Source organism: Manacus candei, unplaced genomic scaffold, assembly GCF_025592945.1.
Source record: "Manacus candei isolate 608988 ecotype Guabito, Panama unplaced genomic scaffold, ASM2559294v1 h1tg000024l, whole genome shotgun sequence".
Lineage (NCBI taxonomy): Eukaryota > Metazoa > Chordata > Aves > Passeriformes > Pipridae > Manacus > Manacus candei.
Genome location: NW_026138072.1, coordinates 5,410,152 through 5,431,648, shown reverse-complemented (window position 1 = coordinate 5,431,648; position 21,497 = coordinate 5,410,152). Strand labels below are relative to the sequence as shown.

General features: G+C 42.1%; 1 protein-coding gene across 6 annotated transcripts in view; it reads left to right on the top strand.

Annotated features, from left to right (window-relative positions):
* LHFPL2 (LHFPL tetraspan subfamily member 2) overlaps positions 1-21,497 on the top strand; it is a 125,516-nt gene that overhangs the window by 97,285 nt on the left and 6,734 nt on the right. For 3 of the 6 annotated variants that reach the window (XM_051788121.1, XM_051788123.1, XM_051788125.1), the window contains one exon: positions 8,154-8,939. In XM_051788121.1, the coding sequence (XP_051644081.1) occupies positions 8,510-8,939 (430 nt within the window). In that variant the 5' untranslated portion in view covers positions 8,154-8,509. Of the gene's footprint in view, positions 1-7,678; positions 7,823-7,916; positions 7,953-8,153; positions 8,940-21,497 lie in introns of those variants that run through there. The other 3 variants (XM_051788122.1, XM_051788124.1, XM_051788126.1) reach the window with 3 other exon arrangements.

Below are 21,497 nucleotides of genomic sequence, written 5' to 3'. Positions count from 1 at the left end.
TATCTCAGTTCTTCTCTCTTTGGCTATGATTAAGAGGTTAACCATTAGTACCAGCTAAAGCTCACATTCAGTAGATGTTCACAGAGATATGCCTGTCTCTCTCTGAGTACATTGCCTTTTCCCAGACCAAAAAAAGGGGGTTTCCTGCACTTTTTTCAAGTTTGCTGTTGTGTGTGGTGCCCAGGTACTTCAGATGTCGTTGTCAGAATGGAAATACGGCAGCTCTGCTACATCAACAGTCCTTTTCAGTTACTTGAGCCACTAGTTCTCCTCAGCTCTAGTACAACCAAAAGTCAGAGTTTGGTCAATAAAGATGTTCCTGTCATGTACATGAGTTTTTTGCATTCTGTGCTGAGCTGCTTGTCTGTATTGATTGCTTTTGAAGGACATTTCACTTTCAGTTTGAATTAAGAAGAACAGAAATTATTATGTACATTTTGAAACACAATAGATTCTCCATCTCATCTGCCACTGCTATCGTAACTGTAGTTTGCTTAAGCTGTGTGGCTTGGGTCCAAAGATCCAAAGTGCATCCTGTTCTGCCAAATGTGTGTCCTTTCCTCACTGTGGGAATGAATCATGAACCTGGGGAGCAGTCGATACCTGTGAGGTGGTTTTCCAAGTGGTGGCTTTCTGGAAGGACTGATCTAGAAGATTGTTTACAGGCATTTGCAATGAGTAACAGTGCAAACACCTGTGGGTCCGTCCTGCTCACAAAGGGCAGTCCTTGGGTCTACAGCCTTAGATCTTGCCTCAACAGAAGAATGACCCGCCTCTGGCTGTTCAGACAGGCTGGAGAGCCACAACCTTTGTGGTTGCTAATGCAGCCACAAATGTGAAAGGAGATACTGCAACGGTTTCCTTTTGAGAATTAACTGAAGCAGTGTTTCCTTCACACAGGGAACCAAGGCTGTTTGCAGGACTTTCTGCTTTGTCTAAAGGCAAATGAGGAACCCAGTATAGTATCCCATGTTGGCCTAACTTCAGTAGGCATCTCTGATAAGTGCCTTTCTCTTAAGCTTGTTTGTCTAAAACAGCTTCTATTCCTTTCAGTTTGAAAGACAGTTCCTTCCTAAACAGTCCTTGGATCTTTGATCTGCTGTGTTTGTGAGGCTTTTCCTGACTTAGTATTGTCTTTTTAGTAAGCAATTCCCCAGAGGTTGCTGAACAGTATCATAACTGAGTCATTCTTTCCTTCCCTGCTTGTTTTTCTCCCTCGTTTCATATTAAACAATAACCAATATATTAGTATAATAAATATCTTAATACAATATTAATAAATTATTAAAAGCAGTTCCAAATTTGTCATGATGAACTCATGGGAGTGAATTGTTTTTTATAACAAGCACAGATTCCAAGTTTTTTTGGGCTGACACTTTAGCTGATGCACATACTATTAACTATTTAAACATCCATAGCCTAGCCTCCTTTTAAAGTAAAAAACCTTAGAAAAAAAATAGGAAGGATTTGGTACTACCAAAGATCAATAGTTCTTTCCTTTCGACTTCCTACTTTCCTCCTAACCTCCCTTTCTTCCGATCAGACTCCTTTAGAAGCTGTAGTTAAGAGTTTTAAGAAGTAATCACAATACAATTTGGGTCTGCTTGACAGATGTGATAACGTAGATAACCACGAAAGGGGGTTTCAGATGAGACTTTTGAAGATTGGAACTTAAGTGAGCTAGTGACAAATCAAAGTAGGAAAAGAAACTCATGATTCTACTCCCAGTTGGTAAATTCCTGAGCAGTTAGACTATGATTACTGGTAGCCAAGATTGCTCCCTTAGTGATGATTTTTGATGTGATGTGTAATTTTCTCCTGAGATAGCAACAATAGAAATACTACACATTAGCTTTTCTTAGCATTGTAGGTTTTAATAAATTTTGGAATTACAAAAGATCTTGAGTAAGTTTTCAAAACACGACGTAATGGCTGTAGTTTTAAGGAATTTTGTAAGTCAATAAATACAGAGCAATGGAACAAATCTCCTACTTGAGAATTTATGCTTGAGAGGCAATGCTGGAAATCTCAGTTAGCTTGATCTCCTCTTAGTGGGGGGGCAATAAGCAAAGTTTTGTCTGGATGAGGGAAGAGGGAAATGAATCCTGTGTTTAAACCTCCCCTGCAGTTGGTCTGAAGATTTGGAAACTCTCATTCTTGTAGTGATTTTTCAGTGATGTACTGGCCTCATTAAAGTCAGTGGGAGTTTTGCCATGGTTTTTAATGAGGTCAGAAAAAGAAGAGTACATTTCAACTGCCTCTTTTTTTTTAAGTTGGAAAGAGGTTTTATATTTTTCTTTTACAGTGATGTATTCTGGAAACAAATCCACCTGTAATTAAATAGCATTTTCCATAGCAAGATGAGAGGGAATAAACATCTTGTGTAGCTTCAGAAGAACAACATTCACTGTCAGCATTTTTTTAAACTTTTGTTTTTATATTTATTTTTTACTTGTTGATGTACATAGTATTTGGGCACATGTAGGATAGTTTAATTTAAATTTTGCATCTTAAAGCTCTGCCTTTGGTAGGAAAAGGCTGAAGTAAACAGAGCAATTCAAATGAAAGGCAAGGAAATAGGGATTTGATTAGGATACTTCAGTGAGTTTTGACTATTTTGCAAAATATTTTAGTTTTCAATTCCACATCTTATATTGTGCCAGGAGGAACAAGACATGATGCATTGTAAGTCTACATTCCTTCCATTACCAGTGAAATTCATCTGTCTATGAACAGATTTTGACATGTTTTCAACCACCTGTCACAATAATGCACTCATTAGTATGCCTGTGCAGGTTTATAACAGTTAAATATTTATGAGATATGCAAATATTTTCTCTCTTTCTTTAATTCACAAGTGATGACTAATCAAAGCTTTGCTCTATGTTCTTCAAGTAAAAAGCTCTGCTCTGGAATGTTGTTTTAGTAGGCAGTATTCGATGAAAATATGAAGGTGGTTGGAGGGGGAGGGAATCCTTTGCTGTTCTCTGCTATTTGTCTGAATCTGTGCAACCACTTCAGCTTTAAAGCACCTTCTGCTGTTTTGTTATTTGACCCTGAATATTTTTGATGATGTTGAAATGTGTTGTATTTAAGAAAACAAAACAAAGACCCACTGAAGTATCCAAGTGTCCTTCCCTCTTCCTGGTCCAGGTGCTTCCTGTGGTGAGTATGCACTGCTTACCAGAAACCAGTGCCAGCTGAGCTCCTTGTGTTCTGCAGAGAAAGACTACACCAAACCTTTTAGGACAACTGGTCTTTCCTTACATACTAAACCTTGTCCTTGTTCTCTTGTGATAGTGTAATGTGATGAATATACCTTTTCTTACATTTGCAAGTCACCTCTAGGTGTGTGTGGATAGAAATGCAGAGGTGTACCTTTAGCGAGGTGAGTTGGTGTTCATCAGGTTCTATCTCCTGAGAAATGCTACTTGTTGTCTAGTCCACTGCTTTGAAGACTGCATGGAAGTTGGCAGAATCCTGCCATCTCCTCCTGAACGGCAGTTCCTGGAAGAATGGTGAGAGGACCAAATGGGAGTAGAAGTTTATTTACCCACATTTATCACTCACCCAGAAAATTAGTAATCTCTAATGCTCATACCACATTGTCTTAAGTGTAGTCCCTCCTGTGTCTGTGGTTTGATGGTTGGTTCACTCTGCCAGGCAGGGTAAGCTCACAGTTGACCAGCTTGCTTGTCCATCAGCACTCATGGATGAAAGCTGCTCGTGTGGACCTGGGTGAGGGTCAGCTTGAGGTAATTGAGTCTTAGTGTGTGAGCCTCTTTCTGTTTGTTTTAAACAAGCAGTCTGCAAACATCAACACAAATAGGAGCCCCTTACACTCTCACAGTTCAAAGCATTTTCAGAGAGTTTATAACTGCTAATGAACAGTTTTAGAGAAAGCAGATCCCAGGCTTCCAAGATTTGCACATTTTGCAATATGAGATGCTCAAGCTTGTGTATTGTAAACAAGGTTTAGAAACTCCTCTGTGTAGTGGTGCTTTGGACCTCACCAAGCTTTAGAAGAAAATGTCTAACTGTGCCTGGATTTATTTTATAAACCAGGACGGCTTCAGCAGTCTGTGTGGCCTTCCATTCAGCTGTTTGCTTAAGTCAAGCCAAAAGCCACTTATCTAAAGATGATTTATTCTCACTCTTGAGCTGAGAGAACTAGGCTGGAAAGGGTGAAAGCTGAATCATAGGTTTTAGTCTGAGCCTCTGTCTTAAGTCAAATCATAAGGGGAGCATGAAGGACTGACCATGACATTGTTCTGGAAGGTACTTGTGGTTCTCTTGTACATTGCTTGTCGGACACCTTTTTAAAATAAACAGCCATGGTATGTGATTGACTTAGATTTGAACTTTGCAGCTGTTCCTTCCTATCTGCCTGGTATGCCAAAGCAAAGTCCTGCAGCTCAACATCTCTAAAATAAAAACCTTAATTCAAATATTGTAATTTGGATCAGCTTTCTGGTTTTGGCAGTGTAAGCAAAATGGAGACAAGTGTGTTTCTTTGTCTAGTTCAGAAAAATAGATGTTGTTTATATACTTTGTATGTAGGAACATTGTGTAGTAAAAGGCAACAGCTGAACAGTCCTCACTAGAGATGTGAAAGTATGACTAGAGGCAGTGTATCTGGCTGTCAAAATTGCATCTGAAGAGAAAGTAAGTTTTAAAGATGTTTTAAGATGGTTGGTTTTGTTAGATTAAAACAACCAAAAGATTTTTGCATTTGAGAACTTCAGTTGTATTCTCTCTGGATGCTGTGAGGATCTGATGTTCTTGCTAACATCTTCTCACTGTGTTAGACTTCATGCAGAGCCTTACCATGAGCATGGTTCCAGTAGCCAAGTAAATGAGGCTGAAGGTTATAGGTTTGACCCATTCAAGAGCTGTGCTGTCCAGGCAAGGAATGGTGGATTATATGGTGGGGCAGGATGGCTCTGCCAAGACCCTTGTGCTGCCATGGTGTGCAGCTCATGTGGGCATTTACTGTGCAGGGCTGTTTCTCTCCTGGGACCCTTGCTTCCTTGCATGGATGGCCTCCTTTCTCTCCTGGGCAATTGAATGCAACAGTAAAAGTAAGGGGGGGCCCAAATGGCTAAGAGGTGGGGCTACTTTTTGTAGTCCGCTTCTTCAGCAAGAGTTAATACCAAAAGGGTTAAAGAACCATTGTATATATCAAATTTGGGTTGTCAAAGCAAATATTTTGACAGTCGGTCAGAAATGGATATTGAGGGGCCTGCTGTGAAGAACATACAGTTCTGTTATGGAAAAAACTTGTTAAGGGATGGGAAACTGAGTGGAAGAATAAACAGCCAGTTTTCAGCCTTGCAAGGGCCTAGCTTGAGTTTCTTTTGAGCAAAAATGTTAAAAAAGGGGGTGAGTAGAGTGCTGGAGTGAGGTTTCATGAAGCACAGATGTTTAGCACAGCCTGTTGCTGGAAAGGCTTCCAGGAATGACACAAACATGCTGTTGGAGCCATGGGATGGTTGGTTAGGTTCATTGGGAAAGCCAAGGTGGGGGGAGGAGGTTGTTGGAAGGAAAAGGTTAACTGCATAAATGTGACTGAACTGTAACTTTTCTCCAGTACTCTATCTGCAAGCTTTCCTTACTAGATCTCAGAAAGAAGTGCCTCTGCCCATCCTCTGGGTTCACCATCCTGCTTTATAAGTTTTTGTCTGTCTGCTAACAAAAAGGGGTTATAGGTGAATGGTTATCTCATTTCAGGGCATCACTAGTGAAAGAATAAACTTATGCAGCAGCTCTCGCATGAGTAAGAGTACATTGCTCTGCATATGTTTGCACTAGAATAAAATACTCATTGCTTGGGAAAAACCCAATCGTGAAGGTTTTAATGAAAACCAAAATATATTCAGTTCTGTACTGAACTGTAGTTCTCAATGACATCTACTAACTAACTTTTAGGTGCTGCAAAGTTTCCCTGTGTTGCACAACAGGGAAGTATATGCTCCAGTGAATTCCTAAGATTTAACATGACCTCTGTATCACCTTTAGACAGGCTGTTTTGCTTATGCAGTGACTTTTCTGGAGATACTGTGTTTTAAAATGTTGATGCAACTTATTCCTGCACTTATGTTTCAATTGGAAAAGAACCCTATGGTTTGGTCTTTTCTTTTAGTATAAGATCTCATGAGTGACATGCTTTTATGACTGTGTTCATTTGGAATTTCCACCTACCTATGTAAATATGAACTTTGTTCTCCTCTGTGTTCAATAAAAAGTATTTATCATTCAGCAGGTACAGAGTAGGCAGTAACAGCTATGACGGATATTGAGCTCTCATATTCCTTGCACCTCAGTTAAAATCCTAGAATTACAAAGATGAGGAATGGATGTAGTTCTTGCGGAGAAAACCAGATTTTAGAGCTTTTTGGAGCATCTCTTAAAAAAATAAAGACATTTGCAATTAAATTCTCTTTAATCATGCAGATGATATCAGAAGTATGTAGATTTGTAGTGGACATTTCATATATTCGAGTCATTATTTAAAGTGGAAATACTGAGCAAATTAACTTTTTTTTTGGCACTTTCCCTCCAAAAACCAGAAAATTAGCTGAACCGTTATCTCAGTATGTCTAAAAGCACAATTAAATATGTTTTGCCTTTTTTGAGGCAATGCCATAAAATTGAACTAAGGGAGACAAATTCCCCTTTACAGCCCTTTATAGCAAGGGAATCTGCAGATATAGATGATTCACTACTAGTACAGGAGGGAGTAGAAATTGCTGGATGAAATTCTGAATGTGTGAAGTTGTGGGTGTGTGTTTCAGTTTGCATTCAGTGGGACTAGTAGTCAGCTGCTGGACTCAAAACTCCTAAGAAATTAAATACCAACCCCATGACAAAGCTAAAAAAATACCGGGGATGTCTGTTTTCCTGGCATCTGCTGACCACTTAGCGTTTGGCAGCAGGGCAGCAGTGAGGTCCAGATCTGCTTCTTGACTCTCTTGCCTCCAGTTCAGTGTTGGTATTTTGGGTTTTATGAGGAAAACTTGGAAGCCTTATGTTCTCACCATGGAAGGGGTAACATGAGGGCGTTTCCTGCTCCCACCCTTGCTTTCAGGCGACTCTGTTTCAGTTCAAGCACAGAGGCATGTGCGATGACCCGTTTGTTATTTTGAGGCTGATATTTGGAGAGGAGTTGGAAGTATAATGGTCTCTGCCTCTTATACTAAGATGAGTGTAACTCTGGGAATGTCATCAGCTACTGTTGAAAGGCAGCAGTAAGGCTTGGGGAAAGCCCTGGGGAACATTTTGCTGCAGTCACAGCATACAGAGAACTGTGGAAGAGGGGAATTGAGAAGAGTTAGGAAGCCCAAGGCTCACTGGCAACCCCTCTCTGTGGGGCTCTTGGACACTTGGCAGTGACTGGGGCACTTTTCCACAGATTCTTGTTTACGATGGTATAAACCACTCACCAGAGGCTGCCTGCGTTGGCATCAGTTCAAGATGAGGTGTGTGAGAAACCTGGATACAGAACCCAAGAAGCACTGCTCCTGCAAAATCTAGGCTTCAAAGGGGTCACCACATCACAGGGTGGACTGTCCTCAGCCGTAATCCTGTTCACCTGCTCTTGAGGCGGGGTTGGCTCAGCTGTCGTCAGCAGAAACCCAGAAGGTTGGAACAAGGTTCCTTTATTGCCCTTTGCACCCAGGTGCTAATGGCATATGGAGCTGTGTCCAGCTTCCGTCCCGGAGGCATGCCATGCCACCTCCCCAAACTGAAGGCAGGAGCTGCACATCTGTGAAACTGCTTAAACGTGTCCTAACATTTTGCTGGATGACTGCCAGCACCCTTGGTAATTTCGAGGAGAAGATGATGATGGGGGTGTGGTGGTAGGAATGGGTGGGACCGCTGAGTGTTACTGAGACCTTTGCTTGCAAAGTGCTTGACAAACACCCGCAGTGGGATAGGGCACAGCAGATACTGTAAGTATAAGTATTGGCAGTGGTGGGGGGGAGATTAATTACTCCCCTGGGACATACCAGGGAGGTTTCCAGCAGGCTGTTTGATGTGCCCTTGTTAGAGCTTTCATATGTTGATGTGGATTTGTGCCGGATCTTGGCTCTTTGTGGAGGTGGAAATGACTTTTCTCTCACTGCAGATGTGTTTTCTCTTTTTTCTTGTAGGTGTGTGATGTCAAACAGTGCGCAGTCCTTTCAGCCTCCCCCACCAACCTGCAGTGTCATATGCCAGTATGAATATTAAGAAAGAAAACTGTATTTCAGAGCTCAGCATCCCAGAAGGAAAAAAGGAGGAACTAAACAGAAAGAACAAATGACTGCACTGCTTGCAAAACTTGAGGCTGTTCATTTTTTCTTCTGAGAAGCTTCATCTTGGCCTTTGTGAGAGAGTTGAAAGAGTAGCCGGAGCAGACATAGTAGTTTTCTTAGGGTCCTTTTTTCCTTTTTTAATTTAATTTTTCCCCCCAGTGCCTGGATTTTAAGACTGTCTGCTGCACTGATCACAAGCACTGGACATCAATATGTGTCATGTCATTGTAACGTGTCGGTCAATGCTATGGACTCTCCTGAGTATCGTGGTGGCTTTTGCAGAGCTCATTGCCTTCATGAGCGCAGACTGGCTGATTGGGAAAGCAAAGCCTTCAAGCTCCGAGGATGTGGACAACAGAACAGGGGGGTCGCAGGAGCCTTACCATCCAACTCTGGGCATCTACGGGCGCTGCACCAGAATCTCCCACATGCAGTTTTCTAGACGAGACACACTTTGTGGTCCTTACGCTGAAAACTTCAATGAGATTGCCAGTGGGTTCTGGCAGGCGACCGCTATTTTCCTAGCCATGGGAATCATGATTCTCTGTACCGTGGCATTTGTGTCTGTCTTTACTATGTGTGTGCAGAGTATTATGAAGAAAAGCATTTTTAATGTCTGTGGGCTGCTACAAGGGATTGCAGGTATGTGCACTTTGAGAACAACTAACATTTTTAATTTTGGGGCTATTCAGACGAAGAAATACAGCAATTCTCTCCTGTCTGCAGACAGACTGCCTTAGGCAGACGCAAAGCAATTCTATATGCTGATGTTTATTCAAACACAACTGAAATTTATAGCTATACAGCATGTAATACATCGACACTGGCAGCAGAATTGCAGCCTGATGTGTGCCAAAATGAAATGACCAATGTTGCTTTTGTTTGCTGTTCATTTTTTCCCCCTCCGATTTCTTTCAGTTACAAAAACTTCTCTCTTTTGTTACCAGCAGAGGACAAAGTTAATACTCACGTTAAGGCAGTCTGTCTCCCTCTCGCTACTTTAGTAATTTTTCCATGGACAGAAGGCAGTTCCCTCTGTCTCAGAGGCTTCATGGCTGTGGTGAGAGTAAATACTACCCTAGGACTAAGAACTGCCAGTAGTTGCACACCCAGTTCCTGCAGCATTTCATGCTGAGCAGCCTCCTTCAAAGCTGACAAGTGATAGCCTTGTGATAAACCCTTCCTTTAGCCAGCTTATTGTTCAGTTGGAGTTACACTGTCCACTAAGCTTATCTTTTCACTGTCAGAGGATCAGCTGTGCTTTGCCTGAAAAGATAAATTTGTTCTAGAGATTTGGTGTTTCTGCTTAAACCCCGAGATTTTACAAAGATTAAATGACTGTTAGCAAACCAACCCTGGACAGCGCTAGTTAGAGAAGTATTCAGCTTTCTGTAGTTGCCAGCAAGCATGGGGAGAACCTGTCTCATACACAGGGTTTTATTCTTTGTATTCTGTGTGTGTGTGGTCATCTGCAGGAGGAGAGTGGTCTTCTGCCCTACCTCAGGGAGCCCTCAGAGACTGTAAAGAAGGAAGGAATGAGCAGGGACACTTCCTCTTTCTCTTTTGGTGGTGCTCTCAAGCAGATGTTTTCAACTCACAAAATTATTTCATTACAGCAAAAATTAGGAGTTTTAACTTGTTTGCTTTAAATATGAATCCAGTTTCCCTCTTCTCCCCTCCACTGAGGTGGCCAAACATGTCTGTGATGACTGTACCTGGACAGGAGGTGTAATGATAGGTATTCAGAGCTTTATGAAGCTGGTTGGCTTCATTTGCTTGGTTGAGACCTAAATTAATCTTACTCTAAACACACATGGAGAAGTAGGTGAAAACTGAATTTACTGACTGCTGCAACCCTCCAGAGCCAGTGTTACAGGCCACGAACTGGCTGATGCTGGCATCTGAAGCACTAGCATGGCAGCTCTTACCGTTGTCTGCTTCATGTGAGTTCAGTATAAAAGTGTAACACTTACTTCATGTCACCCACAGTGTGAGGTTTGTGCTTCAGAGCAGGATTAGGTCCCTAAATTGGCTAAAGATTCTTCTGCTCACATGATGGCATACAAGTAGCATATTGTTTGTCCTTTAGATAAACATGACGAGTTTTCTGTAATCACTCCTGGTTTACAGAATTTACCAGAACCAGTATGACAAGGAAACAGCTTGGCAGTGCAGATTAAGCCAGAGGAAGTTGTTAGCTCCTTGCTTTCCTACACTATACTTCAGAAATAATCCATGAAACCATTTTTTCAGGATATACAATTATTGGTTCTTTTCTACTGGAGGGGTATTTGTATGGAAGAGATTGCTTAGCAGCATAAGTAGATCTTTGGCATGTCTGACTTGGCTCTGTTGAAAAGATAGCTTTACTTACAACTCTGATACCATCTCAAAACAGCTAGTCTATCGTATCGGATGAGCAGGAAGTAGATTCTTGTATCTTGGTGTTCTGTAGACCATGTATTTGTGAGAAAATACATGCAAAGACAGTTTTATGTTTTATTATCTATCCAACTGCACCTGTAATGGGACTTGAGGCCGAAAGGATTGAACAATACAGTTGACAAAGCATTTCTTACGTGTTAAGGGATAGATCAGTCCTTCTTGAGCTGTACTGATAGAAGCACTTCTCTTCTTATAATTCGGATAAATGACACAGCATGAAACTGGGTAATAGAAAGGTCACATTACTGAAACTGTTGCTATGAGAAGTACGCCTGCCAACATTTGCAGCCAGGCGTCTTGTGACTCACAACTCATTTTCATTGGGTCCACTGCTACTTTTGTGCCAGTAGCATTACAGCATCTGATTACTTAGTTGCAATTATTTTCTTTATGACTTATAATGGTTGTTAATTTCAGGTTTCTCAGTTCCTGAGTTTTGAAAAATGTTTAAGCAAGTTGATCAAGAGGGACAGTTGTCAGCATGTTTAAACCATACAGGGATTATGATAGCTAAACTAATGCCCTGACCAGAAAACAAGATACAACCCTGCCTTAATCATTTTAAGCATAACATCATTCTTTCAAATGTGAGCAATTATGTTTTTAATAAGCATAGGAGAAGAATTCACAAAAGAATTTTGTTAATCAGTTTATGTCAGTCCAATATTTGCAAGTATGTCAAACATCTCCTTTTCAAAGATGAGATGCACTCATCTACAGAGTCTGTAGACTCTACATCTGTAGAGTCATCTACAGGAACTCAGATCTTGCAGATTTAATCTCATTTAAAATCTCTGTATCTTTGCAGTGGAGATTTAATATAATTAGAAACATACAACAAGTTAATTTATTCCTGAAATTCATCATGAAAAAACAATAACAGACACCGGATGTATCTTTCCAGTGTAGCAAGATTGGTTGTGACCTGGATGATGCCTACGGTGAAATTACAGAACAGAAAGCAACATCTCTTCTGTTATGGCCCTTGGACAAACATGCAAACCCTTATTTAGACCAACAGGAAGAAGCCATAGACGTATCTGGTCCATTTGGACATTTTTTTTTTTGTGGCAGAAAATGAGAAATACAAAGCTATAAAGGAAGAAAATATGGCTCTTGTTTAAACTCCTGTAATTCCTTTGTTGTAGAGCAAGATTTTCTACCACTTACTTTCAGATTGCAGTACCTTTCATTCTGCAGCTGGAGAAACAGTAATCAGTAGCTCTGGTTTTGGAGGCATTTGAGGATTGTTTCATCTGGAAAAGCATCTTTTTTCTGTATTAAAGAGTGCAGAGAATGGAGCCATGTAATTGAATAGATAATTACCACTCAGCAGCAAGAAGTCCACACAGACTTTCATTTGTATGTCTTTTTGGGGAAAGTATTCTATTTTTACAGTCCCTGAATCACTTGAAATGCAGAGGCTAGAAGAGGCAGGATGTTATTACCTGACAAAAATCAATTCAAAGTAAATTTTCACAGTAATCATGTAGTTATAGGAAATAAATAATTAATTATCTCCTATTGACATACCTTGGTATGCATATAGTGTAGTTGCATATGTGTTTAGAAGTCTTATTTGGGCTGGTGTACTTTAGTACTAAGTAATATAATCTAAACATAACCTAGCCTCAGAGGAGGGTGGGGTGAGCTTAGGATAGAGCCTAAACAAGGTTCAGCTTCCATCTCAGATAGTTTATGAAGTTCATAATCAACAATTTTCTTGGCTTCTTTTTTTAACCTGTGTTGTGACCGGGCGGACAGGACCCTTCCCCACAGCCAGCAGCTGCCGGACTTGCAGGTGAGCCCAACCTGCCAGCAGCACCCTGACTACATGCCTGGGTGGAAGCTAAATTAGCTGCACAAATATTGTGTCAGCCACGGAACTTGAGCAGGCCCCTGTGTTTGATTGTGGGAAGCTCGACACCATGTGCCTAAAAAGGCCTTGGGAAGAGTGGTGGGGAAAGGTTCCTGACATGTCAGGAAGGCAAATGGGTTTGGGAGTTCAGCTTCTTTTACTCCTGCTTTGCCATGCTGGAGCACATTTACCAAAAGGCGATAAAATAGCTCCTCTTTAAAGTCTTTCCAGGGTGCTGAGGTCTTCGTCTGGGAGGCTTCTCAGAGGTCAGCCCCTTCTCGTCTCTTCCTCTGCTCACAGTCGACTGTCTCCTAGCTCAAACTTGACTAAACTGGTTTTGGGGGAAATAAAAGCCTGTAAAAATTGGATTGCATCAGTCAGAAAACCAGCTGTTTCCCAGCTGCACACTGAGAGGTGTCTCTGGTTTACTCAGGTGAATGCATGGATGCATTTTGCTGTCTTGTGGCTTAGGTGGCTGTGCCACTGCCAGTTACATCTTTACCAAGTAGACATCCAGTCAGCCAAAGCTGTTTTCCAAGGCTGCTGCAGGCAGACTGGGAGAAGTCTGTCTGCTTGGGCCTAGATGCTGCAGCTTTGTGCCTCCCTCTGTCACCTCAGTAATTTCTCTTCCAGCATTGCTGGGGGATGACTCAGCTTTTTTCTTTCCAGGATCTGAGAGGCTTGTTTTTTCCCCTTACACGTGTCCTGCTCCAAGCAAAGTCTCTTCCACAGTACTTTCTCTTCTCAGGTTTCTCCCAAGCTTTCATCCCAAGGTTCGTTCTTCTGACCTTACCATTATTTCCCTGTATTACTGTTCATGTCTTCTCCTGTTCCCTTCTGTGACATCGTGGGGGGTTCCTCCATCAGAAACTGCAGCAGTACCTTGGCAATAATTCAGTGCCAGGAGTGCAGCTTTACCCTCAAATGCAAGGAAACTTCTCCACAATTTTCTAAAATGAAGAGGTGAAATTCAGTTCAAAGCCAGCTGTGTGTAACAATCTATCTTTCCTGCTGAAAGAGTTTGTTTCACATCTCTTGCACTGAGAAATAGTTCAGCCTGTTATACTTACAGGGCATCATTTTCATTTTGGGAAGCTGGATTATTAGGAAGATGGCCTGAGCAGAGTGGGATGGGAAACATCTGAAGGGAATGAGGATGTAGAGCTGCTTCTGAAGGTGGATGAAGTAGGATCCAGCTGCACAGGGTGGGCTCAAGGTGTGTGCAGCCATGGAACTGCACAATCCTGGCTGCTGGAACATAAGGAGGCCATTGGGAATTGCAGAGCAGGAAGCAGGAGGTCAGCCAGACCTTTCATCAGAGAGGGTAGAAAAAGCAGAAGACACAAGCTGTGGTGGAAGCGACATGAGGCTGCTATAACTCTTTGAGGATCAGATCATAACATGAAAGGTTGTAATATTTGCAGCACAGTTTAGGATATTTGGTTGTAGGTTGCATCATGCTGTAAAAAGGCATTATTTTGTCTGAGAAAGGGGCAAATTGGCGAGCAAGGAAAAAAACACCTTGTGAGCTCACGTTGCCCGCAGGTTACAGAAGCTGTTGAGCAGACAGCTGTTGAGCCCAAGCAGTAGTAGAGCAGAGCAAGAATGGTTTTGCCCTCGAAGGCAAGGAAGCTTCTTGTTTGTCTTTCTAAAATGCAGAGCATGCATTTTTCAAAAAGCATATTTCCTCTTTGGATTGAGCTCAGAGTTTTTCTTTTCTGATGCCAGAATTCGGAATTCTTGGGGTGGGAAGAAAGAAAAAAGGGAGGGGAGAGGGATTTCTAATGGAAATCGTGATAGTCTGAACCGCTTTTGCTGTCTGCGGTATAGTGCTTCCTGTAACCTATATGGCCAAATGCCAGCATGACGTCTAATACACACTTGGCTGCTGAAAGTTCAAGCAAAGGGGACTGCTGCATTGGAATATACCAGGGAAGGAAAATTGAATTCAAGTGCTAAATTGCTATTGAGCCTGAGGGAGAGCATTAGTAACTTCAAAGAAATAAAATTAAGATTTCAGTATTTTTTTTAGATTTGTTGGTCAACTCATTTCCTGCACTGTCAAGGTGAGCACTTGGGAACCAGTAGACACACAGCAGATTAAAATGAATAGAAAAATAAACAAAAATTTCATGTTTTCAGTGATCAAGTTTGGCAACTGATTCTCTTGGCAAGCATAAATCTCTTCCATCCAACAGCCCTTAGGGGGGACTTGCACACTACCCACTGAGAAACATTTTACTGTGGCACATGTGCACACTGAGGTTCCTTACCTCTACCAGCACAGGTGAGATGCTGTGCATTTCTTTACATCCCCGCCCTGGTGATGTGGGAAAGAGTGCTGGTGACCGAGAGGGGCCAGGGGGATGGCGGGAGGGTGGCAGGGCTGCCGTTTCTGTCAGATTTTTGCTTCCAGGCATCAGAGCCAAGACAGATGCTGTTGTTTGTATATAGGATGCAAACACTAGGAAAATATTCAAACTCAGCAAATGCTGTGTTTTTTACTGAAACACAAGACAAAAGATGAAAGGAACTCTTCTAAGACTGGGGGGTAACTTTCGCTTATTTCTTGTCTTTGGTGGTCCTAGTGTGGTAGTGAGGAAATCTGTGGCTTTGAGTTTTGCTTCCTTCCCCAGTACAGATACCCTGCACTCTGCTATTGTACAACAAATGAAGCCACATGAAATTCTCCCCTTCCTGCATCCCCCTTTGCCTCTTTCTTCTGGCTGAGCCTTAGTTCCTCTGCAGCTCCTCAGTACCACCCCTGCATCCCTGAGGTTTTGTTTGTACTGCGAGATTGGTATTGAGGAAACGTAATGCTGTGAAAAGGATGACTTGCATCCCTTTTACCTCTGCTTGAGTTGAGGCAGGTTGTTGCTTTGTCCTCCCTTACAGAGCTGTGGTAATTTTTCATTCCATTTCTGCTAATTCAGCACAAGCAGTAGTTGGTTTGAAGGACATCACACTCACTGGTTTAACAGCAGTGGAAAAGGTTATGGTGATTGGTGTGAAATGTATTGGGTCTTCTCCTCTGTTTCTTTCATGGACAGAGTAATTGACTTGGCCTAATACTTCCTTCCCTGACTCAGGAACCTCCCGAATTTACCATCCACAACTCAATTTCTCATTTAGCAGCTTAGAGGGAACCTTTTATTTGGTCAACATAGATTAAAAATACTCAATGTTTATTGGCTTTTAAGGTAAAATGTGAGAGGTGGCTGTGCCTGAGCAATGGCCCTATGAGTGGACAGTGTTTGTTTACCTCTATATTGCTTGAAAGCATTAGGCTATTCCCCTATAGGGTGCTTTGTTTTGACTTAACTGCTGGGTTGACATCCATCACACAGGAGCCGCCCTATGTTTTTCTGTTAAAGCAACCTGTATCAAGCTGATAAACAGACTTAATTTTTTGGCTTTCTCAGTAAAACACAGTGGTTGAGTGTTCCACCAGTAGTTCCCTGCACTGTACTCCTATCACTGTTTCCAGAGCCCAACACCAGTAATGTCATCAGTCGTTTGCATATGTTTGCATAAGTTTGGTTATGTATGAGCATCTTTGATTTGCATAATACTTGGGAAAAGAAATGTGAGAGTAGGGATCTTACCCTCTTCCTCATCTTGGTGAAGGCCGTGGTTAGGGAACTACTTTTTCTTCTGGTAACTGAACACCCTTATATCATCCTAAGACAATTTTAGAGGGGAGAAAAAGCTCTGTGCAGGTTTTGAGCCATCACCTAGTTATAGTTTTAAACTATTGATTCTCCTGCCTTAGCTTAGGGTATCCCAGATACACTGAAATCTGTATATGGGAGAGTCATCTCCAGTGACTCCAGGTATGAAGGTATGGACCTTGCCTGCTGGCAGCCCGCATCCTCAACACCCATGCTTCTAACTTAGGCCAAATCATCTCTGCTTGTATGAATCTGCACTGATTGTGGTGTCCAGGTAGGCTTTTAAGGCATTAATCTTCTTAAGGTTATGAATTTTTCCTTTGTTGGATCTGCAACATTTCCAAGCGGGCCAGAGGCCATCTCCAAGGCACTAGAGCGTGCAGAGTCTCCCCTCTTTTGGGGCAAAGACTTACTTACCTCTGGTCAGCTGCTTGCATTTGATGGATCTGGCAGCCATCCAGGGGGATAGAGAGCAACTGCAGAGGCAGGTCTGTGCCCTGTGCTGTGGGTACTGTCACAATGCTCCATTCAGCATCGCAGCAATACCCTGGTGCTTTTCCTATAGCCAATGTGGAGTGGTGGGACCACCATGTCAGATGGCCTGAGCCCACCTCGTGAGCCCTCATCTGATCAAAATGGTATTACTGAATCATTTTACAGGGCTGAAGGTGTCTGTTGTGCAGCTGCTGAGTTGGAGGCCATCACTTTGCTTGTCAGTCAGTGGGTAAAGCGATCAAAAGTGCACAAATAGTGACCTGGTCGTATCCCTGCAGAGTTTGTCAGGGAAAGTTTGTGTATGTGAAAGCCTCCTTGACTTAGGCTAGAGCAGTACATTTGTAGATATATTTAACACCTGAAATTGTTCAGGTAGCAAACTGACATATGAAAATATGAGTAATAAAGGCAGGGCACCTGGCTGATGCAGTGTCCCCGGGCTGTGTCTTAATCTTCTGTGGTTGCTCAGAAGATGAAGACAATCAGGATCACTGTCACTGGGGTTGAGGCCCATCTGCACTGCACTGCAAGGTTAGTCCCTCCCTGCCTTTACCATTTTTCTCTTCCTCCCTTAAAATGTTGTTGCTCAGTTGTGCTGCTCCATGGGAGCCTGTTGCAGTGCCACCTCATTGATCACAGCTGCTTAATTTCCTGTTTCTTCAGCACTATTTAAAAGCTTTTTTTACTATTTTGCTGGGAAATGAGTAGATAGTTTGAGGCTTTGCAATGGAAATTGGCTTTGTTAGTATATACTGTTGTTTAATATGGCAGAACAGCAGCTGCACAGGAGACTGTCAAAATTAAATAGCATGCCTTCACTTAGTAAATAAGCATCTGCCTAACTCCTGCCTCAAGGGTTGCTTCCAGGGTCGGAATGAAAAAGCTTTTACTCAGATCTGACCCCAGCACATAATGTGGTGTACAAATGCCCACAACAATAGACTGGTCTGTTGGTTTTTCACAATGTTGACTTGGCAGCACTACTGCAGTGTATAAAAACCAGGAGCAGTTGCTTGATGCAGGTGCAGGCCCTTAAAAGGGGAAAAGTTCTTGGTGCACAAATACAAAAAAAAAAGGAAAAGCACTATTGAACTGTCTTCAAAAACATTGTTGCACAGTGATGCAGTCTATTGATATTGATATTCAGTGTGCTGTAGTGTTTTGCTTTAGTGTTTGAGGAGACATCGTTTTAGTATAGAAGGCCTGATGTTTAATAGGCTGTTGTAATCAGGAAATAAACAAATAATGACATTAAAATCTAAATCTCATAAAGGCTTCTTTTTGAAAACGAGTAATTACAGCCTGATAATAAAAGGTTATGTGACCAAATTGCCTTCAATGAAATATGGGAAAATGTTCTCTGCTGACAGACTTACACCAAAGGGGTAGAGATGAGGTCTCTGGATAAAAAAAGGTAATTTGAATAGTTTGTGTTGTCATTCCTAGGCATCTGACAACATTTTGTGGCATTCTTTCAGATCTCTGTTTTAAGGAATCCCAAGAAGAAAGGTAACTGAGAACTGGCAACAAATAACAAAAAAGAAAATGTAATTATGAAAAATTATCATACTGATTTCAAAAAGTGGGATAGAGATAATTAAGAAGTAGGAACAAAAGTATGTGTACAGCAGAAGCTGCACTCTCGGGAGTGCAGCTGTGCTTAGAGAAGGGGTTAAATCTAGAACAGAGCAAGCCCAAGCTCTGTGAGCCTGTAGAGGAGCACACTGGAAAACAGCTTGTAATGTTTTCAAAGTGAATTTGTTTCTCTCAGTAGGGTGAACAAACAGCAAAAATTCCGCAGGTAGATTAGCTGTGAATTAAATATCATTCACTGTACAGCAGCATGAAGAACTGAAAGGATTCCTTGCAGAAAACTTTTCTTCAGACACAGCACTCAATTTGTGTTCTCTGTTCCATCTCTTGAACATTGGCTTCTGTTCAAAGCTTCTCTTCAAAGACAGAGGGACAATAGCAAAATCTGATTTATTAGATAAAGAAATGTCTATCATTAACATTTACTGTCCTCCCACCAGATATGTCTCAAGGCAAATTGTCAACAGGAGATAGTTGTTGCTTTATCAGATTCTGCTGACATAAAATCATACAACACAAAACTGAGCTTTGTACTGCTATGGCTAACAAAAATTTAATTGCTTTAATCTTAATTTATATCATTAAATGGCTTAGAATGCTGAACAATACAGACTAACTACAGAATTAATATTTGAATGAATCAAGTGCAAGAAAAAGTGAATGACACTCAAGTAACTTGAGAATTATAACAGTTAATCAATCCAGAGAGCAACTTTTACCACAAATCACAATTGGTGTCCCCCAGGGATCAGTATGGGGCCCAATGCTATCTAATGTCTTCGTAAGTGATCTGGAAGATAGGATAAAGACAAAGTTTTCTGATGAGACCAAACTGAGTGGGGAAGTGGGCACCTGGGAAGGGAGAAGCATCCTGCAGGAAGACCTTGATAGCTGGAAGAGTAGGCTAACAAGAACCTTATGGAGCTCAACAAGGAGAAGTGTAAGTATGCTTTTCCCTCTGGAAAAGCATAATCCAGGAGTGCAGCATGGGCTGGGATCTACCCTTTTAGGGAGCAGCTCTGGGGGAAGGCACTGGGGGTCCTGGTGGACAAAGCTGAGTGTGAGGGACTGTGTGCTGCTGTGGTACAGCAAGGTGACAGGATGCTGGGTGGCATGAAGGGCATCACCAGCAGAGATGAAGAAATCATTATCCCACTCTAATCAGGGCTTTTCAGGCATCACCTGGAATACTGTGTTCAGTTCTGGTACCTGCTATACAAAAAAGATGTGGACAGTCTGGAGATGATCTGGAGAAGGGCCACAAAAGATGATCGGAGGCCTAGGAAGCCTGCCATGTGATGAACAGCTGAGAGAAGTGGGTTTGTTCAGCCTTGAGAAAGGAAGGCTTACAGGAGACCTTATCCCCATGTTCCAGTATTTAACAAATGGCTACAGAGAAGATGGAGACTCCCTTTTTACAAGGAGTTATACGTAAAAGATGAGAAGTGATGGGTACAAGTTACTGCTGGCAAGATTCTAATTGGACACCAGAGGAAAATTTTTCACAATGAGAATGATCAGCCATTGGACTAATCTCCCCAGGAAAGTGGTGTATTCTGTAATGTTGGACACTTTTAAGGTTCAGCTGGAGAGGGTGCTGGGCCATCTTTGTCTAGAGCATGCTTTTACCAAGAAAGGTTGGACCAGATGATCCTTCGGGTCCCTTTCCAACCTAGTATTCTATGATTATATTATTTTATACACAAATCTATAGATTGTATTAGAAGGTGGTCTTGTGTTCTTTTGCCTTGTTGGAACAAATGTACACTTGGCTCCCCTTTCCAGCCCCTTGTAAGCCTGGCCTCCAGGCCATGCTCTCTGCTGTGTTTCATTCATGGGCAAGATACTTTACTTTTGGCTCTGTGCAGCCCATCCAGTGCCCACCTCCATCTTTCTCAAGGGACTCTTCAAAAAACAAAACCGAGAGACCACTTGCTGGTTTGTGCTGTCCACAAACAACTGAAAATCTCTTTCTCTTCCTTCCACATTTTTCTCAAGACTCTCTTGTTACAGAAGCTGTAAGAGAAACACTTGGTAACCAGCAGGCTATGGATTTGATGAAGTTATTGTTGGTATCCTGTTCAGGGTTATCACACTTGTGCCCTGTGCTCCATCTCTGTGTGTCTTGTCTGAAAAGCAGATTGTCAGGTATTGGAGGCAGAAACTGCGAGCACAGATCCCAGGTTGTGTGGTAATGCAAATAAATAACCAAAGCAAGAGAGCTGCATGCAGGAGAGTCCCAGCAACTAAATAGCAGCTACAGAAAGGCAGGGGTTTACGCAGTTAGGCTTAAACTTCTGTCAAGGAAACAATGAGATGTAACGGGCCTGGTCAGGCTCTGCCCCATGGACAGTGGTATGAGTAATCAGCACTGAGAATTTACAGTGTTTTTTCCCCTTGTGGGTCATCTCACCACTGACTGGCCTCTAAGTGGTTTTTGCTCAGCTTAGCAGCTGTTTGTACATGTGTTTGATCTAGATCAAGGCTACAGTGTTATCTGTAGAAGCAGCCCTCTGGCTTTTTTGTGTTGTGTGAAATGGTTGTGCAGTGCTCCTTAGGGGTGGAAGAGCACAGAGACTGATGAGCTGTTCCCATCGCATTTAACCATTGCGCATATTTAAAAGCAGAACAAGACTTTCCAAGTAGCATCACAATCTCTCCTGCCCCTGCTATGTCTTACTTTGTTCTTTCCACATGCCATTTTTTCCTTCTCATCCCTCTGCATCCATGTTCCCAGGAACAGAGAGATGGTTCTTTTTCAGGCATTTCTGATTGCAGGTAGTTGAACAGTTAAATGCTTTGATTTACTGGCTTCTAATGTAAGCAATGGTTTGCTCTGCTGGTGGATGGTAAAGCATCATCTGTCTGTTTTGTTCAAACTGCAGGAGTCATTAAGATGAGCTCTGCAGCCTGTGACTGTCTCTTCTGTAGTTACTGTGAAGCAAGAGAAAAAGCTTCTTTAATTGAGCACTACTTTCTGGGCAGGTTGGGAGAGTCAGGAAGGGACCCTGCACAGCTCAGCCATTACTTTGAGTCTTTGAGCATTGAGATATGTTATGAGAAGCCTGTGCCTCTCCACTTGCTATTACCATGAAATCAGAGTGCATTGCTGTTGTGGGTATGTTGAATTTGCTTAAT